The sequence below is a fragment of the Trachypithecus francoisi genome, unplaced genomic scaffold (assembly GCF_009764315.1).
Source record: "Trachypithecus francoisi isolate TF-2019V2 unplaced genomic scaffold, Tfra_2.0 Lachesis_group11, whole genome shotgun sequence".
Taxonomy (NCBI): domain Eukaryota; kingdom Metazoa; phylum Chordata; class Mammalia; order Primates; family Cercopithecidae; genus Trachypithecus; species Trachypithecus francoisi.
In genome coordinates, this window is record NW_022681456.1 from 82,414,384 (window position 1) to 82,435,027 (window position 20,644).

The 20,644-nt window shown below is 54.6% G+C and overlaps 1 protein-coding gene across 2 annotated transcripts; it reads right to left on the reverse strand.

Moving 5' to 3' along the window:
* Nucleotides 1–3,480: 3,480 nt before the first annotated feature.
* ACVRL1 (activin A receptor like type 1) lies at nucleotides 3,481–19,882 on the reverse strand. 2 transcript variants are annotated; one of them, XM_033222018.1, is made up of 11 exons: nucleotides 19,744–19,882; nucleotides 19,043–19,241; nucleotides 14,194–14,259; nucleotides 13,382–13,633; nucleotides 12,980–13,191; nucleotides 12,678–12,777; nucleotides 12,169–12,315; nucleotides 11,296–11,571; nucleotides 10,550–10,747; nucleotides 7,695–7,825; nucleotides 5,741–6,051 (listed from the first exon to the last, which is right to left on the reverse strand). In XM_033222018.1, the coding sequence occupies exons 3-11, from the start codon at nucleotides 14,252–14,254 to the stop codon at nucleotides 5,917–5,919; spliced, it is 1,512 nt and encodes a 503-aa protein (XP_033077909.1). In that variant the 5' UTR covers nucleotides 14,255–14,259; nucleotides 19,043–19,241; nucleotides 19,744–19,882; the 3' UTR covers nucleotides 5,741–5,916. The 2 variants fall into 2 exon arrangements, with proteins under 2 accessions (XP_033077908.1, XP_033077909.1); XM_033222017.1 differs by lacking the exons at nucleotides 19,043–19,241; nucleotides 19,744–19,882 and adding an exon at nucleotides 18,793–18,840 and having other exon boundaries at nucleotides 3,481–6,051.
* Nucleotides 19,883–20,644: the final 762 nt, after the last annotated feature.

The window sequence follows — 20,644 nt, forward strand, 5'->3', positions numbered from 1 at the left end:
GTGGTAGGGCCTGCCTCAAAAACTTGTTTGCTTTGTTTATTTTTCTAAACATCAGTTCAGCCTCTTGGCCTGAAGGATCATAGATTCCAAATTAGTAGACTCAAAATTAATGAGATTTTCCAGTAACAAGCTTAAGACTAAAATTATGGAAAGTGCACTAATTATAGACTATCTAGCCACCTAACCACCACTTGGATCCAAGCCTCTGGGAGGAGAGGAGGAGGGAAGAGGACAGTCCTCGATGAGACCTGTGCTGGACTGTCCTTCCTCTAGGTGCTGCTGCCCATTTCCCTGGCCTGAGGCCTCCCAGCACCCAGTGCTTCCTGCCTCAGGGCTCCCATCCCGACCCAAGCCAAGCTGGGCCCCCCTTCTGAGACCTGTGTAAGCCTTCAGGCCAAATTCCTGGAGACTATAAAATAGGGCCCACATGGAGGTAGGGGAATGCCTTCTCTTCAGTTCTGGGAAGCAGTATGAGATGGGGGTGTGGAGTGGGCAGTGCTGGGAGAAGGAAGAGGAGTAGAAAAGGCAGACAAAATGCCCATTATACCCAAGCCTGTCGATTTCCTTTTTTCATGTCTTTATCAGTGTTTGTGACTAAGCTTCTTATCAACAGGAAACGCCTGCCTGAGGGGATGAGGCAGGTCCTGGGGGCTGGACATGGGACAGGGAATTCTGGGTAGTGCGTGGTGGCTAGGCAGCCAGACTGAGTGGTCGCTCCTTTCCCAGGACCCAATAAGGTTCTCAGGCTCCTTGCCTTGGCATCTGGTGGATCCTTTGATATACACAGGAAGACAGCACACCAGACATGCCCCAAAGCCAGAGGGTCTACAGGAGGGAGCCCTGGGTGGGGCTCCAGCCCTGACCCTCTGTGATCAAGGAAGGTTGCCAAACAGCTCAAGCTATAATATGGGAATTGTCTTTGCCCCTAGTCTCCACCAATCACCAGTCCCCCTCCTTTCCAGATGAAGAGGCCACGCAACTGGCCAAGGTCCCAGATAACTTAGTGACAGTCACCTCAGCTGGCCCTTGTAAGTCTGTTTCTGCATCTGAGCCTTCAGAGGCTGGTGTGTGATCGAGCACCCAGGTCTGGGACAATGAGGTACTTGGTACAGATCTCTAGATGAAGAAGAGGAGGGGACTGCAGCACTGACTGACCTCCTACTGTGTGCCAGGTGCTCCAAAAATATTGATCATGAGACTAGGATCCTTATCTTTGAGATAAGTCTCCCAGGAGAGGAATAGACTGCAGGTCAGATTTCCCAAGAGGTGAAGATCTAATCTTAGCACTGAAAATAAATGCCCATGAGGGATGTCTGGGCCAAGCAAGGCTTTATGGGTGGCTGAAACAAACAGGTTTATCTATCTAGACATCTTTCTTCAAACCAGCAGAAGACTGAATAGAGAAACAGGAACTGGCTATTCTCCTGGTAGGAGAGGTGGGAAGGGTTTGTGCAGAACAGAAGATGGGTTACCTGGCTTCTTGTTCCTTACCCTCTGCCTATTAGTTGCCCTTGAGCAACCAGATTCTGTTTCTGGTGATGCTGGTAATAAGGAAATTCCCTTTATTTCCCTACCCATGTGTCTCCCTGGACAACCCCACTCTCCCCCTGCCTCACCATTCGCTCCTGCAGCTGGGGATGTAGGTCAGTAAGAGTGGGTGGGTGAGAAAGAACAGAGAAGAGACTCATCCAGACATGACACCCTGCAGGGCAGCAGTGACAACACTTTAACCTGAAAACTGCCTGAAAATAGACTGTGTGTCTATGACATTATGCAAATCATATGCAAAGTCAAGAAGCCCTCTGTCTCTATTTCGAGCAAACTGAATGTGGCCCTGGTGGAAGCAGCTCATTCCAAGAGTCGCCCACCCAGAGTGACGATTGCACAGCTAGCATCGGTCCCAGCCCTGGGAGACTGGACACAGGACATGCACCCCCTACTCCACCCCCAGGACAGGGACTTCTAGGTGTGAGGACTTTGCCATCTCTTGGGCTGTTGATCATAATGTTGGTGAGGATATGGAGGAAACAGCACCCTCCTTGGAGGCTGGTGCAAGGCAGGACTGAGGGAGGATGGTGCCTTGGAGGGTGGAGAGGAGAACTGTTGGTGAGGCCTTGGCAGGGGAAGGGGTGGCCCTCCACATCAAGGCTCATGCTCCAGGAGCTACCCTCAGCCCCACTGTGGCATGCTATGGCATCTATCACCCCTCAGAGTGACACCACACAGATGGTCCTCTCCCTCTTTGTCTAGATAGGGAAACTGGGGCCTGGGGTCCCCGATGAAGTCGGGGCAAAGCTGTAGAGAAGCAAAGTGAGCAGTGGGTTTTTTTCCTCCAAAGGCAGGCAGGTTCCCTGAGATCTACTTGTAGGCAGGGGCTCAGACGGGGTGACTTCCCAAGGGCTCTTCGCAAGAACTGGAGAGCAGTGAGCCAATATTGCCACAGATCCTGCTCAGCGTTCACATACCCCTTTCTCTGCAATTTCCCCACTGCCCTTCTCCCAACTCTCCAACCATAATCTGGACACCATGGGGAGGACATAAGGACAGAGTCTGGCAGGCACAGGGGGAGGGGAAAGGCTGCCTTTGCCGGATGCTAGCAAGGCTCCTATTTCCTCAAAGCTGGTCTGAGGCCGGGTGCCCCAATCCTCTTTGAAGACACTGTGTTGTGTGGGGATCCATGAACCCAGGGTAGGAGGTTCCAGGCATGAGGCTGCCTTGGGGGTGCAAGGGACCACAAGGTCATCTGTGGTGTAAGGTGTACCCTCCCCATGTTTCCTGAAGAGGACATCCAGCACAAAGGCACAGATTTTCTAGGCTGGGCAGTCCCACAGGCCAGGACCCTCTCAGCTTCTTTTAGTACCTGCCTCCCCCACGGCATGTCCGCGCCCCGATTTTCCGGGGGTGAGAATGGGATGTGTGTGTGAAGTGCTTTCTGATCCCAGGACAAGGTAGGTCCCCAGGGAAGGGGATCTTCCCATGCTGGGAATGGGGACTGACTCCTGGCAAGATGGGGACCCCATTTGAGAAGGGAAGTGAGAACAAGGAATTGAGGGGGCGTCCAAGTTGCCGGTTTGGAAGCAGAAAGCTCTTTGCTAGGTGTGGTGTTCGGGGGACAGTCCCTGCAGAACAGCAGGTCAGCGAGCACACTGATGCTGGCGCCCGGGGGCGGGGAAGGCTGTCCCACCCGGCCAGGAAAGGCCCGCGGTCCCTGTGTGGGGACGGGCGGCGGCCGCTGGGCAGCCCTCCGCCAGCAGAGGGCGACGTGGCAGGTGCGGCGACCAGGCTGCTCCCAATCTGGGGTAGGAACTGAGATTTAGGTCCCCGCGGGGGTCTGAGCAGGGGCGTGAGGAAACTGTGACCTGTGTAAGGGCAAAGCTGGGCATGTATCCTGGGCCCCTCTCCTCCCCCGATCCCTTTGGTTCTATCTGGACCTCTGGGACGGGCCACTGCAGAGGCATCGGCCTGGGAAGACTCTGGAGCTCAGGATTTAACCATGGTTTATTGCAGACCTATTGTGTGCCAGGCATGAGCCCAGTGCTCCCACAAACAGTGTCTCCAGGTAGGAGAAGTGTAATTTCGACCCTGCCACACCTTCCTGCACTCAGACAGAAGCATGTACAGACTGCTCTCAGCAACACCACCTCCTTCGCTCCCTGGCCATTGGGCCCCCTTCTCTCTACCTGTCTCCTGTCACTCCACTTCCTGCCCCAGGCCTCCTCTTAGGGATTTTCCAGCCTTTGGGGAGCTACTGCTTTCAGGTTCTGGCTGTGGGGTCTCAGCAGAATTTTGTCCCAAAACCCAGTAGAAATAAAATCCTTCAAGAGGGAGATGATTCGTGGGCTGGGTGGATTCCAGTGACCAGAGGACATGCAAACTCTGCCCTAATGATCTGGGAACCTAGCCCATCCATTTAGCTTTCTGTTTTCACCCAGTTTCACTTCCTGGTTCTCCTCTGAGCCTTGCACAATGCTGGGAGACAGGCCTAGAAAAGTGCCACCATGAGGATGGTGGAAGACACACATAAGATGCCAGACTGGGGAGGCTACTCTGGGTCATTACAGCAGGAGCGAGGAGAGCTTTCTTCACTTCCCTGTCCCTGGTTTGAGGACTACTAGGCCAGGTCTTCCCAATCTTAGGGCTGTCCTTGTCCGTAGCCTGAGTCCCCACCCCTGCTCCTTATATTCCTCAAGCTCCCCTCCAACCCACTTCCCTGCACCCAGGGGCCAGGGCAACCTGCTGCATACGTGAGCATACATACATCCTTGACATTTCCAAATGCCAGACTCTCTGTGTGATTCTCTAGAGCTATTGAATTCTCCTGAGACACACTCTCTGGGCCTGGCCAGGGGTGTGGGCCTGAGCCAGGGGCCAGTAGGGGAGCTGGAGGCTTCTTGGATGGAGCCAAATTTCTTTTGACCTTGGAAGACTTAGAGGAAACCGCCCTGCGGTCCTAGGGCACAGAAGACTATGCCACAGAGAGGACCGAGGGGCTGGCTTGTGGTCAAAAGGCCCAGAGCTGTCTGAGCCCAAGGGTGGCCACTGGCATGGTTTTAGGCAAGAATTGGAGCTTGGAGACTTAGACTAAGAGGTGCTCCAGACACTCCTTGAGTCAGGTAAAGTTATTTTCAAACCCCCATCTTGAGGCAAATTGTCAGGGGCTGGAGCATAAGTAATAGATGAGACTGAGGAAGTTAGCTCCGATATAGGCTGAAACGTCAGAGAACTAGAGCTAAAGAAGCCTCAAAGGACATTAGGACCAAATCTTCCAATATGTAGATAAGAAACAAAGGTCCTGGCCGGGTGCGATGGCTCACCCCTGTAACCCCCGCACTTTGGGAGGCTGAGGTAGGCGGAACACCTGAGGTCAGGAGTTCACGACCAGCATGGCCAACATGGTGAAATCCCATCTCTACTAAATATACAAAATTAGCCAGGCGTGGTGGCACGTGCCTGTAATCCCAGCTACTTGGGAGTCTGAGGCAGGAGAATCATTTGAACCTGGGAGGTAGAGGTTGCAGTGAGCCGGGATCATGCCACTGCACTCTAGCCTGGGCAACAAGAGTGAAACTCCGTGTCAAAAAAAAAAAGAAAAAAGAAAAGAAAAGGTCCTGATACAGGACTGCTTTTGTCACATGGAACAAACACCCGGGGTCAGACCTGGGTCTCCTGACACCCCTGCCATGCTTGGCCTCGACATCCTCTCAGTTAATCTGAAAGTCCTGGGCCTTACCCATCTGACCTGCCCCTTCTCCACTGGCCTGTGATCCTGCCACATCTTCAGTAGGACCTCTTAGGTTTTAATGCCCTAGTAACTCAGGCCCCAGCTCTCCCAGGCAGCTGACATTCAGGAAGCTGCGCTCTTGTTGAGGAGACAGAAAGCCCAAGGCATCATGGAACTGAGATACAAACCCATGGAGAGAAACTGATGGGCCCTGGCTCTCTGGAGCTTGTGCCAGAGGCTGAGGCCTGGCAGGGAAGTGTGTGCCAAGGGCTGGACAGGGCCCTGTGCCACCCTGGCAGCTCTGGTGGGGCAGTGGGGTTGATCAAGGGTAGGGGGCAAAGTGCAGGCCCAGGCTCTGAGTCTGGGACTGGGATTCCCTGGCTTGGCACTCTGACTCTGGAGCCTCTTTTGCATCCTGTCCTGGGAGTGGTAGGGGCTGCACCCTGCTGGCCATAGCGAGTGGGGAGAAAGCCAGGCGTCAGGGAGCCTGCCGCTTTGAGCAGGCTAGACGGCAGGGGATCAGATTTCAGCCCAGCTGTATTTTTGGCTGGGTGGGCTGGGGGCCGATCAGGCAGGCACAGCTGCCCATCCCCAGCACACACCACACTCACACTATCTCTACCCAGATAGGGCACCATCCACTACCCCCCACCCCCCACCCCCCTGCAGGCAGAGAGGAGTCAGGTGCTCCTGGGCTACTGAATCACTTTGGGCTTCTCTGGACTGTTGCTAATTTTCTGTAGTGTCTTCTTGATCCGCAGCGCGGTGAGTCGGGCAGAGGGGTTTGGGTACCAGCACTCCCGCATCATCTGAGCTAGGCCTGAGAGGACCTGGGGGTTGGGAGAGAGGTGCAGAGGAGTGGAGGCAGAGGGAGAGAAGCAGAGGAACGGAGGGGGTTGGGAGAGAGATGCAGAGGGAGGTGGGTCAGAGAAGATGGAAAGAAAGAGATGAGGAGGATAGCCAGTAATGGAGAGACATAAGCAGGAGAGAAAGGATGAGAGGAGGGAGATGAGAGCATTGGAAAGGAGAGTGAGAGGAAAGACAAGCAGTGAAAGGGAGAACAGAGGATGACAAAAAATAAAAAATGGAAGAGGAAGAAAGAGTGAGAAAGGGATGGAGAAAGACAGGGAGGACAGAAAGAGAGAACTCAGATCTTCAGGAGCACTCAAGCCCCCTTGGGCGAGCAGTGTCTGTGAAATACCTTACCCCCATCCCCACCTTTGCCAAGATCCACAGGAAGGGGCAGATTCTTCAAGCCTGGGGGCTCCCACATCCCCATCCACAGGCTAAGGCCCCAGTGCAGAGGGCAGTGTCTCCCAGCCCCTCCATCAGCCATGGCTGGGCCCAGGGGACTGTGGAAGTTTGAGAAGTGGGAACTACCCTAAAAATGCAAGTGTCCAGGGAGCAACCCATCCCAAGAAGCTCACCAGCCCATCCCAGGGAGCTCATCAACCCATCCCAGGGCCTGGAATGAGCTGGCCCCACTTCTGGCTCCTGAAAGTGAGTGTGTGTGTATGTGTGTGTGTGTGTACAGGAATGCATACATGTGACTTTTTGTGGATATGTATGTTGTACAGAAATGTATGTCTACATATATGTATACATGTATAGAATATATTCATTATTTCAGTATATATTTATTAGCACCTGTTGTGAGCCAAATATTATGATAGGTAACAGGGATATAAGGGTGAGCAAAAGACACGTTCTTTGTCCTCACGGGGCCAACAGTCTGGCGTATATGTGCATGTGTATATATCTGTGAGTGTATCTTCAGAAGGATATTCATGCTTGTATGTGTTGATATACGTGTGTGTGTCTTTGTATAAGTGAAGTGTTTTGAGAAAAAACAAGGACAAACAACAGCAGATCAGCAACAAACAAAGACAAACAGCAACAAAAATGCCACAGTGGTCAGGTGTGCAAGGCTCACACCTCTAATCCCAGCACTTTGGGAGGCTGAGGCAGGAGGATCACTTGAGCCCAAGAGTTTGAGATAAGCCTGAGCAACATAAAAGACCTTGTCTCTACAAAAAATTTTAAAAATTAGCCGGGTGTGGTGGTATGCACTACACCTAGCTACTGGGGAGGCCGAGGCAGGAGGATCAGATGAGCCCAGGAGTTTGAGGGTCACTGTACCCCAGCCTGGGTGACAAGAGCAAACAAAACCCTGTCTCTCAAACACACACACACACACACACACAACACACACACACACACACAGAGCCACAGAGAGCCTCTGACTTTTCACAAGGAAGGTGAAGGTTCTTAAATTCTCAGAATGACCAGATGGCCCTGGGGGCAGGGAGCATGGGCCAGGGTTGAAAGAGGGAGTACCTAGAAAGGTGCCCTAACCAGGACACCCACTATCTACCTGCGATGAAGCAGAGGCCTCAGACACAAGTTCTTGGGCCCAGAAATCCCAGCCGTGAGCCACCACCCCACGCCATCCTAGTCCCAGTAAGGGCCTCACCGGGTCTGCAGCCAGCCGGTTAGGGATGGTGGGGGTCTGCTGATCCACACACACCACCTTCTTCATGTCCTCAAAGCTGGGGTCATTGGGTACCACATCATAGAAGGGTGGTCTATAGTCCTCCACGATGCCTGCAAATGGACAATGGAGGGGACAATCCCTTGGGACCCCAAGGAGGCCCAATACCACCCAGAGGAGAGCCTTTCCTACCCTCCATCCCAACAGCCAGAAACCAGTGGCCTGGACATGTCCCTGAGAGGGACAGTATAATGCAATAAATGTGTTTCTAACTAATACTAATGACTGCCGTTTGTTTTGCACTTGGCATGTGCCAGGTATTCTGCTGTAAATACTTTACGTGTTTTATCCTGTTTGTCCTCACAATAGCCCTATGGGGTGGCTACTAGTATTACATCCATTTTACAGATGAAGAAACTGATGCTCAGAAAAGTGGGGCCCAACGTTCCACAGCTAGTAATGGCAGAGGCAAGACTCAAATCCATCTCGGATTCCTAGGCCAGCCTTGTCCCAGTCTTTCCTCAGTTGCCTTCCACCCAGTGCCTGGGACTGCTCGCAGGCCCCAACTATCACACATGCCTGATAATAATAACACCAAAGGTTTACTGAGCACTGTGTGCCAGGTGCTATCCTAAGAGCTCTGCATGAAATCCTCACAGCGGCCCTATGAGGTAGGTAATACTATTAGCTCCACTTCATAAGCCAAGAAATGAAGGCCAGAGAGTTTAAGAAACTTGTCTAAGATCAACAGATAGTAAGTGACAGGGCTAGGATTTAAGCCCACGAAGTCTAACAGCAAAGCATGTGCTCTTGACTTCCGAGCTGCACTTATTTTTACCCAGGTCCGCATAACATCACCCAGCGTCAGCGATGGCACAGGCCTCTGCTGACTCCTGCAGCCAGCACTGACCCCCTCCTCTTGGTATCCCAAGTTCACAGTTTTTAGTAGGAGCTTTCTGAAAACAATGCCTGTGGAGCTGCAGACAGCCCTGTGCCCCATCCTGTTTCCCAGCCTGAGGCTGGGGGCCATGGCCACACAGGCCGCAACCTCGATAGAGCCTTCGCCAGCTGTTCTCCCCATGGCCAGCTTCCAGGCCGGCCCCTGTGCCGCTCACGCCCTAATCAGTGCTGCACAGAGGCCTGAGTGTGTCTAATGGGCCTTTAATCAGTGCCGGGGCTGACACCAGATTACAGTGTTTATAATGTGCCGCGAGTCCATGTGGGGCTGATGGAGCTTCCCCCTCCGCCCCAGGCAGCCTCTCCCAGCCTTTCCTTTCTGCCCTGCAGCTTGGTCCAAAGAGCCTTGGCTTCTTTCAGGTTCCCCTTTCCCCTGATCCCAGTCTCCTTAGAGCCCACTCTGGCAGTTCATGCCCAGAGTCTTAAGGAATCTACGCGCCTCATGAGTCTCCCTAAGGGACTGGTGACACCACAGCCTCTGTTTTCAGTCGATGACCACTGAGGACAAATGAAGTCTGGCATGGGGCTGGCTCCTAGTAGATACTCAGGAAATGAGGACATCCTTGTCCCCAAGAAGCAGGGCTCTAGCCATATCCTGAGGATTGCCCCCAACCTGTCAAGACTCCTCGAAGTCCCTCACCATGGACAGCCTCCTCAAAGGCTGACAATGTTCCCACCAGTCTAGAAGACCCATCCATCCTCCGTCCACCACAGGGCTGCCCGGGGCAGGTCCCTCTACCTGCCGCAATCCCTCTAAATGAGTCCCTTATGGCAACCCACAGTAACAATGAGGCAGCAATAAGCAGGCAGTGCAGGCACTCACATGCATTGTGTGCATGAAGAAATCAAAGGCCAGAGAGGTTTAAGTGCACACAGTGATGATGAGCACTGGCCCCGGAGCAGACTGGCCGGTTTCAGACCCTGATGCTGCTCAAGCCCGCTGTCATTCTGTGCCCCCATCTCCTCAACTGTACAATGGGGACAATATGAGGTCAGGCACTCATTCTATCTACAGCAATAATGGCCACTAATATTTAGCTTTAGATATTGTTCTAAATATTTAGATTATCTCAACAACTGGAAACGATTTTTATTCTTTCTTTCTTTCTTTCTTTATTCATTTTTTTTTTTTTTTTTGAGACAGGGTCTTACTCTGTTGCCCAGACTGGAGTGCAGTGCCACAATCTCGGCTCACCGCAACCTCTGCCTCCCAGGTTCAAGCAATTCTCCTGCCTCAGCCTCCCAAGTAGCTGGGATTATAGGTGTGCCACCACAGCCAGCTAATTTTTGTATTTTTAGTAGAGACAGGGTTTCGCCATGTTGGCCAGGCTGGTCTCGAATTCCTGACCTCAGGTGATCTGCCCACCTCAGTCTCCCAAAGTGCTGGGATTACAGGCATGAGCCACCGCCCCCATTTTACAAATGAGGAAACTGAGGCACAGAGAGGCCAAATAACCTACCCATGGTCATGGCAAAATCAGCAATAGAACCCAGGAAGTCTGATTCCAAGTCTATGCTCTTAGCCACTAAGCCATACCACTGCCTTGCCCATATCAAAGAATCAAATAAGATAATACATGTAAAGTACATAGCATGACATCTGGCACATATTTAAGCTCAATCAATGTTAGCTGCTATTAATATTTCTGTTATTATCACGTACCCAAGATTTCACAGCCAGACTCACAGACCCCGTTATCTGTTTTTAAGGTTTATACCTTAAAAGGTCACTCAGCTGAATCAGCTGGTGGGCAGCATGGAAAGGGTGCCAGGAGGTCTGGCTGCAAACCTCCCAGGCCATGGGCACTGGCCATGGCAGGAAGCCCCTGGCTCCACGGGCCGAATCCCCTTTCCCTACCCTGTTTAGGGTGGACACTCACCGTTCACGATGGTCCGGCGGGCGATCTCCCACAGCACCAGGCCAAAGGCCCAGATGTCAGTCCACTTGTAGGACTCAAAGCAGTCCGTGCGGATCTGCTCATCCAGCACCTCAGGTGCCATGTACCGCTTGGTGCCTACTCTCGGGTTGTTGCCGATGTCCAAGTAATCGCTGCCCTGTGAGTGCATCACAGCCAGGCCTGTGGGGGTGAGGCCTGTCACTCCAGTCCCTCTCCCTGACCTGGGGTCCAGGGGGCAGGCAAGGTGGGGACTGAGAGAAGCAGTGGGACAGAGAGGGTGAGGCAGATGGAGACCTGCACGGAGATGGGCTGGAAGACAGTGACCACAGAGAGAACCACCGCCCCAGGTACTCTTTGCTTATGTAGTGCTCTTTAGGTTCTCAAGAACCCAGCGAGATGTGAGTGGGCAAGGCAGGCATTATGATGCCCACTTCATGGAGCAGAGCTGGAGGCTGGTGACGGGGAGGGATGTAGCCAGGAATGAGAACCCAGGTTCCCAGCTCCCGCCTCCTTTCTCCCAACTCCTGAAGCCAGGATGGTATGGTGGAAGGAGTCTGGGTTTGAAAAGGGTGTTCAGACAACTCATGGGGTCTTGCAGAGGAGAACTGAGACAACATGCACCTCTGTTTTCAAGCGCCAATCATGGTCACTGCCCATAGGCAAAGGAGAGGAGAGAGCACGGGCTCTGCCCACCTGTGAAGGGCCTGCGCCTGCCCTGCCCGGCTCACCCAGGTCAGCAATGCAACACTGCAGGTTGCTCTTGACCAGCACGTTGCGGCTCTTGAAGTCACGGTGGGCAATGGCCGGTTTGCCCTGTGTACCGAAGATCTCCACGTGCAGGTGTGCCAGGCCACAGGCTGCGGACACAGCTAGCCTCAGAGCCAAATGAGGCTCCAGCGTCTGTCTCTGCAGAAAGTCGTAGAGGGAGCCGTGCTCGTGGTAATGTGTGATGAGCCACAGCTGCGTGCTCGAGTTGCGGGAGGTCATGTCTGAGGCGATGAAGCCTGTGCACAGAAGGGCCGGGTGACTCAGCCAAGGGGCTGGGGCTAAGGGAGGCTGGAGTGGTCAGGGTCAGGGTGGGGTTGGGGGAGAGGGAATGGGCTGGGTCACTGCTAAGCTAGGTCTGGGATCGGGGCTGATGTGGCTTAGGTAAGAGACAGAGCTGGAGTCAGGGGTTGGGTCTGGGCCTGGCTTAGTGGCTTGCACCTGTAATCCCAACACTTTGGGAGGCCAAGGCAGGAGGATTCCTTGAGCCCAGGAATTTGAGACCAGTCTGGGCAACATAGGGAGACCTCGTCTCTACAAAAAATAAAAAAGTTAGCTGGGCATGGTGGCACATGCCTGTGGTCCCAGCTACTCAAGAGGCTGAAGTGGGAGGATCGCTTGAGCTCAAGAGATTGAGGTTCCAGGGAGATTGCACGACTGCATCCCAGCCTGGGTGACAGAGCGAGGCCCTGTCTCAAAAAAAAAAAAAGAGGTTGGTGCTGCAGGTGGGCTGGGAGTCCTTCAGGGTTCTGTTAATGTCTGGAGGTCTGCGAATTCGAGCCCTGAGTGCAGGAGGGCAAAGCCCCAGGCCTGGCACAGCCGGCCCCTCCCCTTGCCTAGGATGTTGTCGTGTCTGAGCAACACTGTGTTGTAGATCTCAGTCTCCCGGAACCAAGACTGTTCGTCCCTCGAGGAGAAGATCTTGACGGCCACACTCTCACCGTGCCACAAGCCCCGCCACACTTCGCCATAGCGGCCTTTTCCTGATGGCCAGAGGGGAAGGTGAGGGTTACACACTGGGCACACAGAACCCTGGAGGAGCCCCTCATCTTGATGCTGTGCTGCCTCCCTCACCCACCCCACCCACAGAACCCCTGACCCTTAGGTTTAAGTTAATCCAGACCCAAACCCAGCGGCAGGCCACCCCCAGCTGCCTCTTGTTCCACCCCGGTCCTGCAGAAAGAACCTAGCCCTGGCCCGTCTCCAGCCCACTCCCTGCCCAGCAGAATTCCAGTTCTGACCCAGGCCTGGCACTGCCTGAGATTCCGGAAGCCAAGAACTCCCTCACCCCTCCAGGCTCATGAGAGCCCTTGGTCCTCATCCACCGGGCTCACCCACTGCTCACCCACACACTCCACCAAGGCAACCTGCCGTGCCACTGTCCTCTGCACCAGGAAGGGGAGCCCCGAGCCACTCCCTGTGGTGCAGTCACTGTCCAGGAGGTCCTGGGGGTATGGAGAGGCCACTCAAAAGCTGCCCTAACCAGCCTCAGCCCCCTTCTCCATCCTCAACCTGGGACCTGCTGGGTCACTGCAAGCTCCTCACTCGCCCAGCTCCCCACCAGCTCTAATCTCTGGATGACCCCTCTGATTCCGCAGTTCCTATCTGCCCCCCTCCACCCTGTGTCCCAGGTCCCCAGGCCCATACCCCCAACATGCTGTCGCCCTGCTCAGATGCTTTCAGGATGAGACTGGACTCTCCCAGCTCGCTGTGCAGGCCCCGCTGCTTCTCCTGCCTCCGTCGGACATGCCACAGGCCCACGACACCCAGGGTCACCAGGGCCAGCAAGGCCAGCACGGGGCCCAGGATCAGGGCCAGCTGGCCATCTGTTCCCGGCTGCTCCGAAGGATTTTGGGTGGCTGGGGGAGGGGACACTGAGGCTCAGCTTGCACTAGGTCAGCTTCCCCCACCTCGGGCAGACCACTCTGCCAGAGTCTTGTCCGCCCGCCTCCCCCAGCCCCTTTATTGGCCAGAGCATGAGAGGAAAGGAGGGAAGGGAGGGCAGCGGCCGAGAAGATGGGGAGGGAGTGCTGGGGCAGCTGGACGTACCCTCCAGCACCAGGGACACGTTGTGGTTGCAGAGGTGGCTGTCGCAGCAGTAGTGGTTGACGAACTCGGTGGGGCGCCCCCTGCAGAGCTCCCTGTGCAAGTTCCCGCAGCCCCGATGTTCCTGGGGGTGCCTCCCCTCCTCCCGCACCAGCACTACTGTGCACCAGGCCCCCTGGCAGGTAGGCCCCCTGCAATGTGGGCTCTCACATGTGCAGGTCACCAGTGGGCCCCGAGAGGGCTTCACGGGGTCGCCTGGGAGACACACCGGGAGCTCAGTCACTCTGGGCCCAGCTCCCCCAGGCTGAGCCCGACACCCATTTCTGTCCCATTGTCCCTCTCGTCTGACCCCCCAGACAAACACCTTGAAGCTTTGGTCCCTTTCTTCCATCCTCAGTCATCCTTCCCTCAGAGCCCTCCCCTCAAGGCAGCTGACACTGAGAAGCAGGCTTCTGTCCCCTCCTGGCTCCTAGGTTCTCCCCTCCCAGTTCTAGGCTGGGCTGGGCCCCCAGCCCCAGTCCTGAGAGCGCTCCCAGGCTTGGCCTGCCAACACCTGCTCTCCCTCCACCTCAATATAGGCTTCCACCCTAGCCTGACAGAGCTCCAGCCTGCAGGTCTGGACCAAGAGGAGAGCAAAGGAGGGCTGGGGTAATTGGGGGCTAAGTTTAATGGAGCCTCACTATCCGCTACTCTCCAGTCAAGCTCCTAAATTCTCCCCAGTTTCTCAAGTTCAGCCCCAGGCAGAGCTGATCTGGGCCCAGATAGCCCTTTCTCTCTCCAGGTTCCTGTTTCCTAACTGCCCCCCCAGTACTCACCCTGGGTCACCAAGGCCATCAGCAGCATCAGAAGGCCTCTCCTCAGGGAGCCCAAGGTCATGGTCTCTGCAGAGAGGAGCAAGAGAGGTGGAGTAAGAGCCACAAAATGTGACAGCCGCCGGCCGTGGCTCTCTCCCGCCCAGAGGAAATCACAGAGAGTTTTTTTTGGAGGGGAGGCAGGGAGGCCGCCTCCCTACTCCCTGCCGCCTGGCTTTGGGGCGGGGCCTGCAAGGGAAGTCCTGGTTCACTTCCCCATGGAAACCATCCTGTTAGAGGTGAAGGGTGGAGAGCCATGTTTAAGTGACCGAGAGCTTGGGGAAACCCTAGCTCTGCACCCCTGCTGCTGAGCTCAGACTGGAGGCAGGTTGGGAGAGCCGCAGGGAGCACCCAGTTGGGGTAGAAGGAGCATCTCTCCAGCAGCTCCCCTTCTGTTCTGTGTCTCTTTCCCACACCCTCACAGCCTTCACCCCTGCCTACCCTTTCCCAGTGCCCCCCCCAGCCCTGGCTGCCTCAAACATAAACAGGCTCCTGTCTTCACTTCCTGCCATTCAGGGTCCTGCCAAGCCAGGAACAGGAATCAAGATTGTTTAGATTGGGGTCTGGATAGAACAGGCAGGAGTCACGCACAGCAGGGATCTAAGGGCATATTTTCAGGGTGGGCTGCAGCAGCCACAGGGTCTGGAGAAGCTATTTAAATATGCCCTTAGTTCCTTGCTACCCTTAGTTCCTTGTGCCTGGGACACCCACATGACAGAATTCTACGTGGACATCCTGTGAATCACAAAATCCAGCTCCTTGTTTTACAGAAGAGAGGATTAAGGCTTATACAGGGAAGAAGACTTGTGCCGGGTCAGATAGGACTCACTGGCACCAGCAGGAGTATAACCCAGGCTTCCAGACTCCTAGTCAAGTGCTCTCTCCACGCCGTCCCTATCCAGTGGTGGCAGCCCATGTCTGAGCCCTCAGGCTGTAACAACCACGCAAAGCTTGGATGGCGCTGGGTCATGCCAGGTGTAGAGGAACCTCTCTGCAAGCTCACCAGAGTATAAGCTGCCCTCTCGGAGTCATTCCCTGGCCCCCTTCTCTCCCCTTGCCATCTAGGAAAGGGTGGGTGGAGGGCCAGTGATGTGGCAGGGGAAGTGAAACACACTTAGACACTGAATGTTTGACCTTCCATGGCTGACCAGGGTTGAACTTTTTCAGAAGTTTGTTGAAGAGTGTCAGGGGGAGTAATTTTGGTCTGTGATAGTCCCCAACCCAGGTCCCACACCAACTAGTGCTTCTGAAGCCACCCAGTCTTCATTTCTCAGAGGTTTAGAACCAGAAGATATGGGCTAAAGCTGCACCTAGAAGGACTCTAGTCAGACAGCAACAGGACTTTCTGAATGGTGGCGTGTGTGCAGGTGTGTCTCTGGGGACTGGATCCTCAGGCAGGGCACGAGGCAGGGAGACTGTCCTTTGGCATGACAGGGTGATCCTCACAGGGCTGGGCATATGGCCACAGAGGCTTCAGAAGGCCCATAGTTTAAGAATGGTGCCAAATGAAGACCCGAGATCCTGAGGCTCTGAGGGCAGTATGGCCAGGGATGGGGTGGGGGGCTTCCTAGGCCTCTCTGGCTGGTGGCACGCCTGGCCTTCCTGCCTGGGCTTCCTCTGCCCCAGAGGCCCAGGCTGGGGGAGGAAACAGAGCCCTGGGCTGCTGCAGCTGTGTCCCCAGCCTCTGCCTGACCTCCTGCCTCTTGCCCCTCCCGCAGCCAGTGAGGACTCTGGCTAGCACTGTGTGGCGGGGCCCGTGGTGGGATGGGATGGAGAGAGCACCCCAGAGGAGCTGAATCTGCCCACTGGGGTACTAGCAGGAAGCCATCCTTGGCGGCCTTTGCTAGCCCAGAAAGCTGCAAAGGAGAGGGTTTGAGGTGGGAAGAAAAAAGTGGCTAACAATAAGGCTAAAATCCGGCATTCCTCTAGGACACTCTGTCCGTACCTCTAGTTCTCTGGCCGTGCCCCAGTCCACCTTCCTTCTACTTTATCACGCATCAGAATCACCTAAAGTGCTCAATTAGTAAAGCATATTCACTGGTTTCACCCTCACTCCAGACTCTGATTCAGTCCTGGAATCAGCAAGAAACATGCATTTTTAAAAAGTTTCCCAGGGAGTTCTGATCAGTTTGTGTGGGCACCACTCTTTGAGAAATGGGTCCTGCACAATGCTAAGTCTGGTTCCTCTGCTTTCATTGTGCTGTACAGGGCCCTGCTGGGTGAGTGGGAGTGGGATGCAGAGGGAGGGGACACTCACTCCCACCCAGGACCCTCCCCATCTACTAGAGAAGGGACAGCCAAGGGTAAACACCAAAGCTGGGACTTGGTGACACTGGAGCGAGGCCTGTCTGCATCTGCAGAACCCATCTTTGGTCTAATCCTGGGAATGTGATGGAGTAAAATTGGGACTGTCCAATTTTTAACTGGACCCAGTGTGAGGTCAAGAACAGGAGGGTGCTGAGTCCTGACCAGTTCAAACTCAGAGCTGACTCTTTACGATTTGCCCTAAAGTCTGACTGTAGCACAAACAGACTCCTGGGGCCTGGCAGGATCCTTTCACTTCTAAGCAAAACTTTGTGAAAGATCTCCTGCTGACAGAAGCATCACTATTGTTGGCCAGAAATTACAAACGTTAAACTAAATTCAAACGTTAGCTAAACACTATGAAATACTTAATAATAACAGTTAACCTTCTCTGAGTGCTAATTATGTGCTAAGTACTGAACTTGAATGGTTTTTCTGATTTAATCATCACAACAGTCCAATGGGGGAAAGTGAGGCTCAGAGATGTTAAGTTTCCTGTCCATAGTCACTGAGTGTGTCTTAATAAACTTAAATTGCTGATAATAAATCCTTCCTTGGTCGTTGTTATTCCTCCAATTGTTTGGGGTTAGATGAGTTCCTCAAAGGAAGAAAAAGACATGGGTCTCAGTGGACATGAACAAATTGCCCACTGCTGTTGTTATTAACGGGTGCCCTACTCAGATTTGTTTAAATGCAGACAGCGTTTTTGTTTGTTTTTAATTTTTTTTGAGACAGGGTCTTGCTCAGTTGCCCAGGCTGGAGTGCAGTGGTGCAATCATAGCTCACTGTAACCTTGAACTCCTGAGCTCAAGTGATCCTCCCACCTCAGCCTCCCAAGTGGCTGGGACTACAGGGGGGTGCAGCACCATGCCCAGTTTTATTTTTAGTAGAGATAGGGTCTCACTATGTTGCTCCAGGCAGCAGTGTTGCTGCCCAGAAATCATCAGTTTGCCATAGGCTTAGTCAAAGTCTGAGCCTCAGGTGGGGAGAGCCAGAGTAGTGGTATGCTCCAAAGGTGCTTATCAATCTTTTTCTCCCCAGCACACCTGAAGGACTGATAAAACCCACTCCCATCAACGGCAGTGGCTCAGCACAACAGTGATTGTCACAGGGCTGGAGAAGCACCATATCAAGCACAACCTTCTGGACTCACTCTGCACTTCAGTAGGCCTTATCCCAACAGCAGAGAACCAGACCCAGCTGTTCATATTGGGTTGCCCTTACGATTCATCCATGTGATTTATTAGCCCCTCACAGCGGGGTGATGCAGCGGAACAAGCCTGGATTTTCAGGTCTCAGGTAGACCATGAAGGCAGCACAGAGTAGAACAGAGGTTAGGGTGTGGGCTCAGGAGCATAGAGACCTGGGTTCAAATCCTGCCTTTGCCTCTTAGAGGCATGAGATTTGAAACAAGTTACTTAAACTTTCTGAGGCTTAGGCTTCCCATCATATGTAAAGTGGGAATAATAGTGTTATCTCATAGGTAAAATGTAGCAAAATTATTTAGCAGACTATAAGTAGTATACAGTAAGCACTTAAATGTTATCAAGACCCTAACCATGCCATTTACCCCACCATCCAAGGAGTTTTGGACAAGTTATTCATGTCTGTTTCCTTTTCTGTAGGATGGACATAGTAACCCCTCTTCCACTAGATTGTGACCAGGATTACATGAGAAAAAAAAATATCTAAGTGTCTACATAGTTAGTACTCAATAAATGGTAGCTGTTTCTAACAAACCAATGAAATGGGAGGACAGGTGAGAGAACAGGTATTAGGACCGACCCTGACTCAGCCAGAAGCTGGCCATACATAGAGAGGGTGAGAGAAACTGTCCATTTTACCCGTCCTTGGAGAATGAAAGAGGAGCTGGGGCAGCCAGCCCAGCCGTGGGTTTCACAGCACTGGCCTCCAGGGCAGATGGAAAATCTGGGGTCCCAGCCTGGAGGGAGACTGGGATCCCCTTTGGCCTGGATCCTGAAGGAAGGTCGTGGCACGGAGATGACTGACCATGCGAGGCTGGGGGTGAGGCTCCTTGGTTGGAATGACAGTGTCAGATTCCTCAAGCAACAGCTGGAAGGACTGGTCTGGGAAAGGTGAGCTCTGCGGGGAGTCTTAACAGCTGTGGAAGTGGACATTCACTCCAGGTCCACACAGCGGCCTGGAGGACGTGTGATCCCTTCTGTGTGAGGAGAGCAAGACAAGAATCCCACTGCCCATTTTACGAAGAGGGTAGAACAGAGAAGTGAAGTCACTGACCCTTGGTCACCCGACTTAGAGCCAAGTTCCTGATTTCCAGTCGGGTCTCGTCCAGTCCCCTCCAAGTCTCAGGTAGGGTCATGGGTAAGCTGTTCGGGGTCAGCCAGGGGCAGCTTGCGTTTCTAATGAGCTGGAATTAAGCCTACCGCGACCACTCTGCGGTGACTCTGGGGTTCCCCCGAAGGAACGGCCCACTGAAGCGGGGATCAGGCCGCCCGCCACCCGGTCCCGTCCGCGGACGTCGACTCACCTCTGGGCCCGCTCTGCGGGTGGCGGGGCGCGAGCCTTCGGTGGGCCGGGGCCACCTCCCCTCCACCGCGCGGCCGCGGTTGCACCGCGAGCGCTGGACGGCGGGCTGGGGTCCGGGCGCGGCCTTGGACGGGGTTGGAGCCAGGGAGGGGCTCGCTCGGCGCGGCTGGCGCAGCGGCCTCCCGGGACTGGGAAGGGGGCTGGAGCAAAAATGTTTCTTATTCCAGCGTCTTCCTGCCTGGCCCAGCTCCACCACTCCCTCCTAATAAACCGTTTCCTTATTGCCTAGCTCGCCGACTGGCCGCCGCTCGCCCCTCGCTGGGGCTGCAGGACCGGGACCCTCCCCCGCGCCGCTCCCAGCCCCTCAGGGGGGCCTCCCGGACCAGCAGCCCGCAGCTCCCGGATCGCTGGCCCGCACCCGGGCCGGACCTCCCACATCCGCCTCCCCGAGGGGGCGGGCCTTTGACTCGGGCTGTGGGGGTCCTGTGGGGGTCCCATGGAGGTCCCGTGGGGTCTGGACCCATAGCCATGGGAGACAGAGGCGAGACTGTAGGCAACGTCTGGCGGCCGGAGCAGTGGGTGGGGGTAGAGGGGGATGGCTGGCAGCATCGGAGGGGCCGCTTGGAATCTGGGCGCCGGGAAGGGGCCACCAAGGAAGGGACAGGCGGGGGTGAGACGGGGAGGGACACTACCTATCCTTACCCCACCCTCAGCCCGGGTCCTTGGTCTAGGAGGCTCGGAGCAGTGAGGGCAGAGTTTGGGGCTAGCAAAATCCAGATGCCTTTTGGCTCTGCCCTAGGGAACTCCCGACTTGGCCCAAATCCTTCAGTCCCCTCCCTCGGGCCCCTTCATCCCTCATTTGTCCCCTCCTCTCTTCAGCAGCCTCTCCCCATCCGCACTCAGCACAGGGGTGTACAGGCCCAGAGGGACAGCCTTGGGTTAGCCCTGAGGATGGTTTGAGCCCTTCCTGGCCGCTGTGCAGCTGGGTGACAAAGACACCCAGGCCTCTCCAGGGATGGTCAGAATGGAGGGACACGATGGGAGCTGCCTTGGACCTTCCCCTTCCAGGCAGGGCCCCCACCCCAGCAAATGGAACTTTAAATAGTGGTGGGGAAGGGAGCCTCCCTGGAACACTGCTGACACAAGCAGCTGGGGAGGGAAGCAGAATGGCTTCACATAGGCAGGGGAGGGGGACACAGACTCTTCCTGGTGTGCCTGCACAGGCTGGGAGCACTGACCTCACTGCCCTGCTTTGCTCCAACCACCTGACTACCTGCAGGACTCTGGTCTTAGTCCTAGCCTCCTGGTTATCCATAGAGACTCTGAAGTCAAACTACCTACTAGGAATGCAGGCTGGTTGTGTTACCGTAGGCTAGTGACACCTCTCCATGCTTCAGTCCCCCATCTGCTAAATAGGCATAGTAAACGGTGCCAGCCTCATAGGGTGGTTGTGAGAATAGAAGGAAATGATGCTTATCTCAGCTCATAGCAAAGATGCTGGCTGGCTGAGCCTGACTCAGAGGAGGCCCTCAATGAAGGCGTTTGTTAATTAAATGAATAAATGAAAAGGCTGGGGAGGGGGTGGCCTCAGAGACACTTGGAA